Source organism: Gobio gobio, assembly GCF_949357685.1.
Source record: "Gobio gobio genome assembly, chromosome: 6".
Classification (NCBI taxonomy): domain Eukaryota; kingdom Metazoa; phylum Chordata; class Actinopteri; order Cypriniformes; family Gobionidae; genus Gobio; species Gobio gobio.
In genome coordinates, this window is record NC_137102.1 from 36,485,614 (window position 1) to 36,500,871 (window position 15,258).

Below are 15,258 nucleotides of genomic sequence, written 5' to 3' on the forward strand. Positions count from 1 at the left end.
ACATTGCCTGGTGAGACAATGACTTTCCTTCATCGAGGTAAAGGTTTCCCCCCTGACGCCAGACGTACGTATAGGAGTGACAAAATTACGGTAGGACTGTCCAAACAAAGTATCTGTCTAGCATTACCATGTCAGTGTATTGATTCATTGTCCCTTCATAGTTTGCAAGAGACATTTAATAAATGTATAATTAATATTAAATAAACTAAGCGTATTTAATAAACTAAGACGTAGGCTATTTAATAAACTGAGCGTATTCCTCTGTCAATATGAAACGCGACTTGGCCATTCTAATTAATGATCGGAAGAACGCGTATCGACCACCCTTTACTGTAAAATATGCACGTATCTCCATTTAAACTCAATTTTGGTCAAATGTGGATTATATCATTACACTGGCAAGAATATGGTTACAACAGCTTCAATGTTGTATTTCTAGTGACTGTTTAGTGACTTTGGATTTCTTTTTACAATTACAGGATTATATGTTTTTCTAACATTTGAAGATGGATACACTGCAAAAATGTATAAGACCTGTGACATATGTGATGCCCACTAAAGTGTTATCACATTTGTGGTAGTTTTCTGTAATTTTATAATTAATATTTTAAATAATTGGTCAGGGGTAATGAACCTGTTTCCACCACCATTCTTTCACAAAATTATTTTATATATAGGGCAGGAGAAATTGTGGAGTTCGCCAGCAGGGGGTAGAGTAGCGCTTATGGTGCTTCAGGGGAGCGTTACGTCAGTTTGGTCCGCTTTGCGGTTGCCCTCTTTCTGCTGAGCGAGATGAAAAACGGATGCTGAGTTTGCCCTGTCTCACTTATTTCTCCTGTTTCCAGGTTGGTGGGATAGTAAATTAAGCTAAATACCTGAAGTGGAATATGCTGACATGTCACTGAATGTTTAAATGTCCGCTAATAAGGCTGTTTTATGGATATGTGGACATATATGTAAATATGGCAGTAGCCGCATTTTCGCGCCGGTTAACGCCACCTGTTTCTGCCAAAGTCACGTCAGAGAGAGTTTTATTTTTAGCTCCTTGAACATTCTTGTAAAGTCTCGATACGTTTGAAATGTATGATGTTGATGTTAAATGTTATAAGCGAATATTAAAAACTGAGTTTGCATAATGGTTAAAAAGTAAGGTTAAATACAAATGTGATGTATTGTACAAAGTGGTTAAAAATAAGTTAAAATTCTGTCAGCTCATGCACTTTGGGGAAGAGGAAAAGAAATGACTTTAGCTGGAAATGGAAAATGCATTTGAGAACTATATGTAATTGTTAAATTAAGCCATGTTATATTTTGAGTTGGAAAGAGACAACTTACAGAGTAACATTGGTTATGACAATTGGTTATTGTCATTTTGATTTATGTAATCACCCAAAATGTATAATTCAGTATTTGCTGAAACCTGGGGAAAAAAGGGACAACTTGTATTTTATTTTGAAGTTATGTTTGTTTCATAGTGAACATTGAGTGTTTGTATCAGAGGAGGATTTAAATGGTGAATGTCTAATAAATCCTCTCTGCCCTCTTTCTGCTGAGCGAGATGAAAAACGGATGCTGAGTTTGCCCTGTCTCACTTATTTCTCCTGTTTCCAGAGAGAGCATATAAGCTGTTTATGTGGTACCAGCCGGTACCTGTAACAGTTTATTGGGGGCTCGGTCCGGGATCACTTCCACCTTGTGGCCGGAGGCTGATCCAGTGATATTGCAACCTTGGACCAAAAGTGACCTGATGCAACCAGCGAGCTGCAGCCAGTGAAAAAGATCTCCAGATACCATCGATGCTGACTACGGATGTAGAGGTTACCTGCAATGAATAAAGAATAATGACTGTGCCGTGCTGAAATCACCACTCATCAAGAACAGCGTGTGAATTGTGATCCTGGACTCTTGTGGCCAAGTGCGAGGAATTGGGAAGCAGTATGGCGGATGGTGAGAGGAAAAGGTTGGTGTGGGCCATCAAAAAGACCCTTCTCACTCTGTCTGTAGATTAACTGTTCCAGATTGCCAAGTCAGTGGGTCCAGTGCCAGGAATGGACGAGTCTCACGTCAAGTCGACAGATGAGGAGGATTGTTTCGAGTACATTTGCAGTTTCATGTCCAGTGAGCCTTTACTGGAGTTAGAGGATTCTGGGATGGCACATTTATTGAACTTAAGGGAGTTGATTGACATAGTCATTCAGGGTCGTGCTTCACAAGTTGTTGTAGTAATTGAGGGATCGGGCAGGGGGGATGTAAGTCATGCTAACGATAATGTTAACCCAACTGATGATAGTGATGCTACCAATATTGGGATGACTAATACAACCCACATGGCACTATCTACTGCTAGTGACACACATGACACAGAGCTGCAGAAAATAGTTACTAGTTATGAGGAGCTGAGTAAGAAAATTATGCAGTACAAACAAACACCCACTCCACAGTCCGTACCTCAGTCATCTATAAAGATAGAACGCACCACACAGAGTAGTAACGAAGCAGGCACCAGAGGTTTAAGTGAACACTCTACACCAATAACACATGACAAGTTGCTCTCCTTAAGAGAGTTGTCTTACCTTCATCGCAGGGAACTGAAGATCCAGGGGGGTCAGATTGGGGACCAGGGGTCAGATCTCAGCTATAACAGTGTCTGTCGGCCGATGGAAGACGGTTTAAAGGAGCAGTTCAGTGATGCAGAGGTTGTAAGAGCCGTCCTCAAAGTCATCAAGCCAGGAACGTTTAAAGACATGCTGATGAATAAGGATGATCTGACTGTAGAAGAGCTAAAAGCCTTCCTCCACTCCCACATGGGTGAGCAAAGTAACACTGAGCTGTTCCAGGAACTCATGTGCACCAAACAGAAAGACAATGAGACACCCCAACAGTTCCTATACAGAGTCATAGGACTTAAGCAGAAAATTATGCTGGCCTCTAAACACGCTGACACAGATGTCAAGTACAGTGCAAGCACAGTGCAGGATGTGTTCCTTCACACCGTGTATCAGGGCCTAGGTCATAAACATGATGATGTCCGCAGAGAGCTGAAGCCATTGCTTGTGGACACCAGAGTATCGGATGAGGCGATCTTAAAACAGATGAAGAAAGTGATGTGTGATGAAAGTGAAAGGCAGCGAAGGCTAGGTCCTGCCACCCGCCAAAGACTAACCAATGTGTACAGTGCTCAGTCTGAAGTCAAGGCTGCGCAGTGTTCCGGTGTAAAGGAGAAGGCGCCAAAAACAGATGTGATCCAGCAGTTAACTGAAAGACTTGAACAGCTTACAAGTACAGTTGAGCTCATGAGACAGTCAATGCAGATACAGGTGGCAGGACAGTTCAACCACAATGGGAAAGGTAGAGGAGAACGCAGGAGAGAGAAACCATATGGCTGTGACAAGTGCGTGGAGCAAGATCGTCCCGACTGCTCTCACTGTTTCCACTGTGGTGAAGACGGCCACCGGGCAGTGGGCTGTCTAAAGAGACCCACACGTCAGGGAAACTGGAGCCGGTCCCTGCCGGGGGACAAACAGTGACCGGGTCTCAGCGATCGTCCCAACCTGACACATGTCATACTGATCAACCTGGAATTGAAAGACTGAAAAAAGACAAGATAATGGAAAAGAAACGGAAACAATCAAACAAGACAACAAATCCATTAACTTATGACTTACCTCACAGCAAAAGGGAACGTCTAGCCAAACTCATTGGAAGGAGAGCTCTCACCCATTGTAACCTGAATGGATTAGCAGTCAGTGCTCTGCTAGACACTGGGGCTCAAGTCAGTATGATTGATAGAGACTGGAAGAGTAAATATCTACCTGACACTCCTGTTAGGCCACTTAGTGACCTTATAGGTGACGAAGACGAGTTAAGGGTGTATGCAGTGAACGGTGATGTCCTTCCATTTGATGGCTGGGTCGCCCTTACAGTCAATTTGATGGGGAATGAGGACCCTAATCTGTCAATCACTGTGCCTTTTCTTGTCAGCAGTCTTGTTCTGGAGAGACCACTGTTGGGTTTCAACGTGCTGGAAGAGATGATACAAGAACGACCTGAAAAGCTGATTTCAACCCTCGTTGTCCTACTTTGTAATGCCTTGTGTATACCAGCAGAGAAGGCAGAGCTAATGGTGAGCTTCATCCAAGCCAGCAAACCCTCCGTGCAGTTTGGGCGCCTACGGACGGGCAGACAGGACATGGTTATCCCAGCTGGTCAGGTAACCTGGGTCAAGTGCCAAGTTCCTCCCCACATGAGTACATCTGACGTAGTCTTTCTATTTGAGCCTGATGACAACAATGTGCAGTTGAATGAACTGGACGTAGGTGAAGGTCTGTTGGAGGTACAAAATCCAAGAAAACCTTATGTAGCTGTACCTGTGGGTAACAACACTAAACATGCAGTAACTCTGCCAAGGAAGACAGCACTGGGCGGCATCCACAGTGTTGAAAAGGTGATCGCAACAGACCCACTGGAAGCACCCGAGCCCACAGTGACCGTCAACAGTGTGGTATCAACACCTGTTGATGCCCGCCCCTCGTCATGGCAACCTCCCATCGACCTCAGACACCTTGATGATAAACAAAGGGAAAAAGTCAACAAAATGCTGTGTGAAGAAGCCGGGGCTTTCGCACATGACAGTGATGATATTGGATGCATACCAAGCTTACAAATGTCGATCGCCCTCACAGATGAAATCCCTGTACAGAGAGCATACTCAGCAGTCCCGAAGCCACTGTTTAAAGAGGTAAAGGAGTACGTGCAGGAGCTGCTGATGAGAGGCTGGATTGTTAAATCCAAGTCCCCCTATGCTGCCCCAGTTGTCTGTGTTAGGAAGAAGGATGGCAGCCTACGTCTTTGTATCGATTATCGCCTCCTGAACAAAAAGACTGTGCCTGATCGACATCCACTGCCCAGAATACAAGACCTGACAGACACATTGGGGGGCTACACCTGGTTTAGCATCCTGGACCAGGGAAAAGCCTACCATCAGGGTTTCATCGCAGAGGGGTCACGTCACCTAACAGCCTTCGTCACCCCGTGGGGCCTCTATGAATGGGTCCGTATCCCATTCGGACTCTCAAATGCCCCAGCAGCATTTCAGCGGAGCATGGAGGAGGTGCTAGGCACCCTCAGGGATGAATGCTGCATCCCTTATCTGGATGACGTGCTCTGTTACGCGAGATCATTCGATGAACATGTGGAGGCCCTCCGCAAAGTGCTCCAGGCTCTTCAACAGCACGGAGTAAAACTGCGACCTGAGAAATGTGAGCTCTTCAGACAAGAAGTCAGGTATGTGGGGCGCCTTGTATCAGCTGACGGTGTCAAGATAGACCCACGTGACCTTGAGGCAGTCAAAACCTTGACAAGCAAGACACCACAGACAGTTGGTGAAGTAAGGAAGCTGACCGGCTTTTTGGGATATTATCGCTCCTACATCCAGGATTTTTCCAGAATCGCAAAGCCAATCTATGAGCTTCTCCAAACTAAGTCCGGGAAAACCACCAAACGGCCACAGCTGCCTTCCCGACAGCCTGTTGACTGGACCACTCAACATCAGGAAGCTTTAGAGCAACTGGTCACTCTCCTTATAACCCCACCCGTCTTAGCGTATCCTGATTTCAACCTACCGTTCACACTGCATACAGACGCCTCAGACCAGGGCCTGGGGGCTGTCCTCTATCAGCGCCAGAATGGAAAGCTGAGAGTCATTGGCTATGGTTCGAGGACTTTGACACCTGCCGAACGTAACTACCACCTGCACAGTGGAAAACTGGAGTTCCTCGCATTGAAATGGGCTGTGTGTGAAAAGTTCCGGGACTACCTGTATTATGCTCCCCATTTCACAGTGTACACGGACAACAACCCCCTGACCTATATCATGAGTACAGCAAAACTCAATGCTGTTGGACACCGGTGGGTGGGAGAACTCTCAGATTTCCAGTTCGACATCAGGTATAGGCCTGGAAAATCAAACGTGGATGCAGACACACTGTCTCGGCTTCCCTTGGACATGGAGAAATATGAGGTGGCGTGTACAGAGGAGTTCTCGGATGAGGCAGTGCGTACTACATGGGATGGGAGTCAGGCAGCAGAACGGAAGGATGTGGCCTGGGTTGCTGCACTTAACATGTGTTCCCCGGATCCTCCACCACAACCTCATTATCACCTACCAGTTATCAGCCATGATGATCTTGTACAGGCTCAAAGAGAGGATCAAGCCATAGGCAAGGTTATTGAATTGAAGGAGTCAAACACCAAGCTAACAGATGACATACGCCAAACTCTAAGTGGAGCCACCCGAAAACTGTTGCATGAGTGGAGTAAGTTGCAACTTGAAGACGGCCTCCTTTACAGAAGGACAAACCAGCAAAAGCAGTTAGTCCTCCCTCAGAAACTCAGGCCGATTGCTCTGAAGTACCTACACAATGAGATGGGTCATGTAGGCACAGAAAGAGTGCTCCATCTTGCTCGTGAAAGATTTTACTGGCCCTTTATGGCTAAAGAAATTGAAGACTATGTCACCCGAAAATGTCCCTGTATCAGGTCTAAGAAACCCACGACCCACACGAGAGCTCCTATGGGCAGCATCACATCTAACTTCCCTTTAGAACTTGTGTGTATTGACTATTTGCATCTGGAAACCAGTTGTGGGGGATATGAATATATTCTAGTAGTACTTGATCACTTCACTAGATTTGCCCAGGCATATCCCACGAAGAACAAAAGCGGGAAAACAGCTGCTGAGCGCATCTTCAATGATTTCATACCTCGGTTCGGATATCCATCCAAGCTACATCATGACCAGGGTCGTGAATTTGAGAACAAACTGTTCCAATCATTACAGCGGTTGTCAGGGGTTGGCCACTCGCGGACGTCGCCCTATCACCCACAAGGCAACCCAGCTGAGCGGTTGAACCGCACCATCCTCCAGATGTTAAGAACATTGACTGATAGTGAGAAACGACGGTGGAAGGATCACCTCCCGCACATTATACACGCATACAATTGCACCAGACATGAATCAACTGGCTACTCACCGTTTTTTCTCCTTTACGGCCGTCACCCGCATCTCCCCGTCGACCTGCTGTTTGGATTGGTTGGAGAAAGGTAACCATACTCACCTAGAGGATTTGCAGAAAAATGGGCTAAAAAGATGTCAGAAGCCTACCACATTGCTGGCGAGAATAGCAAAAAGTCCAGCGCAAGGGGAAAAGTGACATATGATAAGAAAGCAAGAGGGGTTGTACTGCAACCAGGGGACAGAGTTCTGGTCCGGAACCTCAGTGAACGTGGAGGGCCCGGAAAATTGAGGGCATACTGGGAGAAGACTATATACGTAGTCAAATGTCAACTTGCTGAGAATCCAGTGTACGTTGTTTGCCCTGAAACGGGAGACAAACAGAAAAGCAGGACGCTGCACCGTAATCTCCTGTTGCTGGTGAACGACTTACCTATCGATGTCACTCCCCCTGACACCAGATCGATTTCTGAGAAGAAAACACATAACAGACAAAACCAAGAGAGGATGACAGACACTCAAAGACAAGCAGACACAAGTGATGACAGTGAAAATGATTCAGATGATGATTCTGGCTCGGGATACTGGTTAAGGAGACTAACCGAAACTATAGAGGGAAGACCTGTTACCTACCAGGAGCAACTCACCAGGTATCCAGAGATTCAGGGGTTGAAACCAGCACCTGTAAGGGGAGAAAGTCATACTGTACCTGAACACTTATCAAATCCGACTGAGAAGAGACACCAAGCAGATGAAAACCTACCTTTACTCACTGGTCCTGTGGAAGGGGAGGAAAACAATGGACACCAAGACTCTGATCAAGAAGCTCGCCCTTTGACCCCTCCTGTAGAGTACACTCAGTCAGACGTGAGACGGCCTGTTCGTGAGAAAAGGCCACGCCGTTTTCTCACATACGAGTCATTAGGTGAGCCATCAGTCCAGACGCACGCCACAGTTAACTCAGTGACCGGATACACAGCACCCTATATACCTGTCATAGAAGCATCTCAACACACTATACCTGCGCACTCACACTTTCCATACATCCCGCCTTTTGGTATGCCATATTCACGCCCACTCCTTTACTCCCATACACCGTGCATGCCATACCCTTACCAAGCACCAGCCACATACATTTCACCTACCATGCTTGTTTGTTGAACAGTGATTTGAGAATCAAAGTTAAGAGTTAGAAAAGTTAAATTGTTTGGGAATGATTTTTGGAAATGTCGGGAGCCATTCTTCTCTGTCAGGGAGCGTGTGATGCCCACTAAAGTGTTATCACATTTGTGGTAGTTTTCTGTAATTTTATAATTAATATTTTAAATAATTGGTCAGGGGTAATGAACCTGTTTCCACCACCATTCTTTCACAAAATTATTTTATATATAGGGCAGGAGAAATTGTGGAGTTCGCCAGCAGGGGGTAGAGTAGCGCTTATGGTGCTTCAGGGGAGCGTTACGTCAGTTTGGTCCGCTTTGCGGTTGCCCTCTTTCTGCTGAGCGAGATGAAAAACGGATGCTGAGTTTGCCCTGTCTCACTTATTTCTCCTGTTTCCAGGTTGGTGGGATAGTAAATTAAGCTAAATACCTGAAGTGGAATATGCTGACATGTCACTGAATGTTTAAATGTCCGCTAATAAGGCTGTTTTATGGATATGTGGACATATATGTAAATATGGCAGTAGCCGCATTTTCGCGCCGGTTAACGCCACCTGTTGCTGCCAAAGTCACGTCAGAGAGAGTTTTATTTTTAGCTCCTTGAACATTCTTGTAAAGTCTCGATACGTTTGAAATGTATGATGTTGATGTTAAATGTTATAAGCGAATATTAAAAACTGAGTTTGCATAATGGTTAAAAAGTAAGGTTAAATACAAATGTGATGTATTGTACAAAGTGGTTAAAAATAAGTTAAAATTCTGTCAGCTCATGCACTTTGGGGAAGAGGAAAAGAAATGACTTTAGCTGGAAATGGAAAATGCATTTGAGAACTATATGTAATTGTTAAATTAAGCCATGTTATATTTTGAGTTGGAAAGAGACAACTTACAGAGTAACATTGGTTATGACAATTGGTTATTGTCATTTTGATTTATGTAATCACCCAAAATGTATAATTCAGTATTTGCTGAAACCTGGGGAAAAAAGGGACAACTTGTATTTTATTTTGAAGTTATGTTTGTTTCATAGTGAACATTGAGTGTTTGTATCAGAGGAGGATTTAAATGGTGAATGTCTAATAAATCCTCTCTGCCCTCTTTCTGCTGAGCGAGATGAAAAACGGATGCTGAGTTTGCCCTGTCTCACTTATTTCTCCTGTTTCCAGAGAGAGCATATAAGCTGTTTATGTGGTACCAGCCGGTACCTGTAACACATACTTACAGAAAAGGTGTCACCAATTACTAGCTTTGAGGGACTCACTCCAGGAGCTTGGTCAGACAACAAATTCTATAAAGCCACTGTAGATTACATTGGGTTCTGTGACCAAAAGCAGGACCCGAGAAGGGGTGCAAAGAAGGACATGAAAATAAATTATGCATCTGCTGAAACATTTTATAACCCGAATCGGGTCGCTTCTGCACAAGCTGAACATAGTCCTTGCTCTGCACTAACCCAGCCTCCGTCTCCAGGATTGCCACCAACCCAACATTAATCTGTGCTATTACCATGCCCTGTTAAGCCTTTTAATCCACAGACCATGACACCATCTGAGTATTGTAATCAAGACCAGCCTGGTTTATTAGATTTAGATGAACATCAAAGACAAACCATTACACATAATTCAACCCCAAAATAAACATTTCTGTATAACCCGTCTAAAACCTGACCTGGCCAACAAGAATTTTACCCAGACAGTGGGCTGCTCTTGTCCTCTACCAAACTAGCAGCTATTCACCAAGAGTCAAAGAAGGACGGTCTTCGTCTTTTCCATCTACTCTTTGATCAGTTATTCACTCATGAAGAATGTTCAAACTCTGTAGCATTTGGAAAGCATGGCAAAGTCCCTGAGGGCAAGACAATTTTGGATAAAATTAAAGTAAATTGAGTACTAAGTTAGTTCCTAAATCCTTTTTATCAAATGTGTCAACATATATGTTATATACATTTAATCTAATGTTTGGTCATGCTATATGCACAATGGGATTAAAAGTATAGTTACAGTATTTCCCTTGACCAGTTCATGTAACATTATCCTCTTTTCCCAATTGTAGCTTATGTCATGAGCTGTGGCAAATGTCATGGATGGAAACCAGTTGAAAGAAGCTGAAGAAAGCTCTTATAAACAAGTGTCGCATGAGATCAATAAAATAAACAATATATATTTTAGTTTGATTTTGTAGAAAACTTGTTTCTCTAAGATTAAAATTGTGTCTTTAGAGAGATTGCAGAGTACTGTATATAAACATCACTCATGTGCAGTATTTAACACCATTTTCTTTTATTTTAAGTGCCTTGTAAAAGATTTGCATATTGTATTTTCTTGCCATTGTATTAAGCATGTAAAAAGAAACTTGAAATCTACACGAGTAAAGAAAATGTTAACCTACTGAGCACAGCAAAAGCAGCCTAACCTGTCTTATCATTTAAAAAACATTTTAAAAAAAATGATGCATGGAAAAACGTGTCTGGGATTGTGGGGATATCAAGTAAGTTTTGACTAAACTGCATGCAATAATGGTCTACCTATTACAGTACAGTGTTCTGCAAAACACTAGTAATAAAAACGGTACTATTTAATTACAAATTATGATTTAATTACTATTACAAATAATGAGTGTGTACAGCTACATGCATATGTAAAAATAGAGAGTGAACCCACACGTGTGTGCAGTGCAGTGTATTGCCTATATATATATATATATATATATAGGGTGAGTCAGCTATCATTATACATAATAATAATGTGTGTATGTTTCTGTTTTCGCTTTTTAGTGGAGTGTAGAAAAAAGTGGAAGAACCTCCGTGACGCATATAGGAGGGAGGTTAATAAGACAAAAGACCAAAAGAGAAGTGGGTCAGCAGCAGAGGGTCACAAACCATGGAAGTACAGTGCCATCATGGGTTTTCTCAACCCTTTCATGGAGGCTAGACCCAGCAGTGGGAACATGCTGGAAAGGGTTAGGGAGCCCATGATGGCAACTGAACGGAGAGAAACATCAATGAAGGCAAAGCAAGTCAGCCAGTCAGTACTGAGCATCCAGGAAGGTCCAGCGTTCAGCCAGGAAGGTCCAGCATTCAGCCAGGCAGACCAAGAGCAGGCAGCCCCAGCATTTAGCCAGGCACACGTATCAGGCAGCCAAGCAGACAGCGTATTGAGGCAAAGAGAGCGCTCGAAAAGACAGAAAGGTGCAATGACGGTATTTGAGAAACAACTCATGGCTGCATTACATAGGGCAGAGGCATCATCAAGGCCACAATGTGTACCGTCAGAGGACCCAGATGAACTATTCATTCGAAGCTTGTTGCCCCAAATTAAACAGCTAAAACCAGGAAGAAAAGAGAGGCTGAAATTTGAAATACATAAATTAGTTTATGAGGCCCAGTTTAGTCAGGAAGAGGAGGAGAGCGGGGTACAGCTGACAAGGCCATGAGGGGTGTTAGTAAGCTTATTACCCTCATGGTCCTGTCAGCTGTACCTTGTGCAGTGTGTTCATAGTGTTTACACTTTTTGCCGTCCCTGTTTAAAGAACATAACTGTGAAGTATTGTTGATCAAAATAATTAATGTATATATGTTTGAGGAGAGCGGGGTACAGCTGACAAGGCCATGAGGGGTGTTAGTAAGCTTATTTACCCTCATGGTCCTGTCAGCTGTACCTTGTGCAGTGTGTTCATAGAGTTTACACTTTTTGTTGTCCCTGTTAAATGAACATAACTGTGAAGTATTGTTAATCAAAATAATTAATGTATATATGTTTGAGGAGAGCAGAGCCTATAGCTCTTGCCTCAAGAAAAAAAAAATCTGTTGATCATCTAAGGTCAGTTTTGATAAATAAACACATGCATTTGCTTCTGTTTTCAATCTGTTCCTTTTTGTGATTAAGTGGATAATTTGCTGAAAAAAATATAATTATTTTTATTTAAAATGAGAATAATTTACTACATTTACCCTTGAGATGTGTTTGCATAGGAAATGACACATGAAAAAATTACTCTTTTATTCAAATGTGGGTGGCTCTTAAAAGAGCCTTTGGTTTGGTTCTGTGAATACTTTATGCCTGTGGCTGCCAAGGAACTGCACCCTCAGCACTGAAGTAGTTCACCAGTGTCTCCCTCACACGCATTGCTTCCTGTGCAGCATTGTTGCTCCCTACTTGGCTGATGTCGTGCAGTCCAGAGGCTTCTCCGTCACCAACATAGGAAACTGTCCGCGTTGTCCTCCGCAGGAAGTTGTGTAGAACACAGGTGGCCTTTACACAGGTTTCTGCATTGGAAGGACTAATGCCAATAACACGCCGGTACATTCGCCACTGCGCTGCGAGTATACCAAACGCGTTCTCCACAGTAAGTCTTACCCGCGAAAGCCTGTAGTTAAACACCCTGTGTCTACTGGGAAGGGTGGAACCTGGGAAGGGTCGCATGAGGTCTCTACGGAGAGGGAAGGCTTCATCTGCCACAAAGACGTATGGCTGGGGTCCCAGGTGCTCTGCTCCTGGCAGCAGCGTGTCCTCGGGTAAGCCAAGGGTGACACGGCGAAGAGCATTCCCAAAAGGACTATTAGCCAGAGTCCCACCATCACTGGTCTTTCCATAACTGCCAACATCTATGATGCGGAAGCAGTATTTGGCATCTACAACTGCCAAAAGGACAATAGAGTATGTCCCTTTGTAGTTGTAGAATAGTGACCCAGAGTTGTTGGGAGCCTGGATCACTACATGCTTCCCATCAATAGATCCTACACAGTTTGGAAAATTCCAGCGATGGTAGAACTCTGCTGCAATTTCCTGCCAATCTTCTGTGGTGGGAACAGGCATGTACTCCTCCACCAGGGAGTCCCAAATGGCCTTTGCCACTTCTGCCACAATGCCAGCCACAGTGCTGTGTCCAACCCGGTAGCTGAAGGCAATACTGCGGTAAGAGTCCCCTGTTGCAAGGAATCTGTAAAAATTTGAAATATGCAATCGTCAAAGCAGAAATTCATATGTATAACATGTTGAGCTATTTAAAAAAAAAAGAAAAAAAAAGAGACTGAATTAAACATAAGAAACAGCTCTACAAAGAAAAATGTTTAATGATATAGGCTATGTATACGATAAACATGTTGAACTGTAAATACACGTTCATGGCAGGTAATTCTATGTATGACACAATATTCATTATATACAGATTAAATGTGATTTATAATACCATTTAAATCATACCAGTTTCGGTAAATGCACAAATACACATTACACACACACACATACATACACATGTATATATATATGTGTATATATATGTATATATGTGTGTGTGTATATATATATATATATATATATATATATATATATATATATATATATATATATATATATATATATATATATATATATATATATATATATATATATATATATACACATACATACACATACATACATACATACATATATATATATATATATATACACACACATATATACATATATATACACATATATATATACTGTATGTGTGATATATATATATATGTGCATCTACCGAGACTGGTATGATTTAAATGGTATTAATCTGGATATAATTAACATAATACATACATACACACACATATACATATATAGGGTTTCATGTAGGTGTTACAATTAAACTTAATTACTTAAAGCTTAATAAATAGGTTACTCACCGTTAACAAATCGCCAGCCGTTCACCAGGTGAAATGGCTCGGCGGTAGTTTGTGTTCTCCTTTGCAATCAGGGGGCCAACTCTCCGCAGTAGCACATCAAACTGGGTCCTGTCCAGCCTGAAGTATTGCTGGATCCGGACTTCATCCAGCCGCAGTTCCTGCACCAGCCGGTGGTACTCCCCGTGCTGACTCCGAGCCCGAATGTTTCCGTGTACCCAGACAGACCGGCGTTTGCGTTTTCGCCGCAGATATGCAGCTGCGATGGCAAAAAGCAGGCGTTGTTCCTCGTTCATTGTTAACAATTAAATTCCCTCCAAAAATTTAGTTTTTAGCGGCAACAGGAGGAGGGTGGTCTGCTAATGACGTTTATAGGCAACCCGTAGTGGGAACGCCCACTAGCAACATGAATCTCTGGCGCTGACGACATGCAGCGACAAAATCGCTGGCGGTGTGAACGGGGCTTAAGTCAACGTTTTCTAAAAACTCCCTACTGCAGCTTTAAGTCTCATATTTCTCATGTCTCAGTTGTGTCTACTCGTATTTCTCGTTTACCTCTTGGATAAACACACACTGGTATTAAAGGGGTCATGAACTTTTTTTTTTTTACTGTTGTCTGAGGTCAACTTATGACGTTTGTGTGGTTTTTACATTCAAAAACATCATAATAGGCTATTTTCTGCCTTGGTTTTGAGGCTCTCTGAAGAAACGCTCTGTTTCGATGGGTGTGCTGCACTGAAGACTTGGAAGTAAACGCCCATGGCTTGGTTTGGATAAGATTTGCATATTTAATTAGCTTCAGCTCCCCTCAGTATATGTGGGAATTATTTTGAAAGCATCTGGGGAAACACTCACAAGACTCGCAAAATATCTTTATCAAACAAACACAATGGTTCATCTCTCATTCACCTGGGATTGATTGGAATGTTATTTTTTTATTACTTGATAATTTACTCACCCCCATGTCATCCGGCTAAACAAACCGAGCCGGGGCACGGAACGGTGCGCTCACACTAGTCAAACGAACCAGGCTTTGGGGGTGAAACGCGCTCTAGTTTTCGAGGAAAAGATGAGATGGAGTTTTTCGCCCTGCCCTACCTTTTTGAAGCGGAATACACAGAGGAAGAAATTAGGCAGATGGGAGAGACTGCTGCGGTGACACACCACAGTAAACGCCGTTTGACTTAGTATGTGCACGTTCAACTTGTAAACACTGACTCGGTACGTAATTGCGTATTATGTGACGTCACGAACGCACATCACATAACAGAGCAAGGCGAGCATTTGTGCCTCTAAAACTTTATTATTTTTTTTAAATGACGATCGTTTCGCTAGAAAGACCCTTATTCATCATCTTGTATCGTTTAAAGCTTCACTGAAACGGTCATTTGGACCTTGAACCGTTTGGGGCCCATTGAAGTCCATTA

At 43.1% G+C, this 15,258-nt stretch overlaps 1 protein-coding gene across 1 annotated transcript; it reads right to left on the reverse strand.

Moving 5' to 3' along the window:
* Window positions 1–12,224: 12,224 nt before the first annotated feature.
* LOC307128542 (putative nuclease HARBI1) lies at window positions 12,225–14,127 on the reverse strand (the record flags this gene model as incomplete). The annotated part of the gene is made up of 2 exons (XM_079820455.1): window positions 12,225–13,096; window positions 13,860–14,127. The coding sequence occupies 2 exons, from the start codon at window positions 14,125–14,127 to the stop codon at window positions 12,225–12,227; spliced, it is 1,140 nt and encodes a 379-aa protein (XP_079676581.1).
* Between the last annotated feature and the right edge of the window lie 1,131 nt (window positions 14,128–15,258).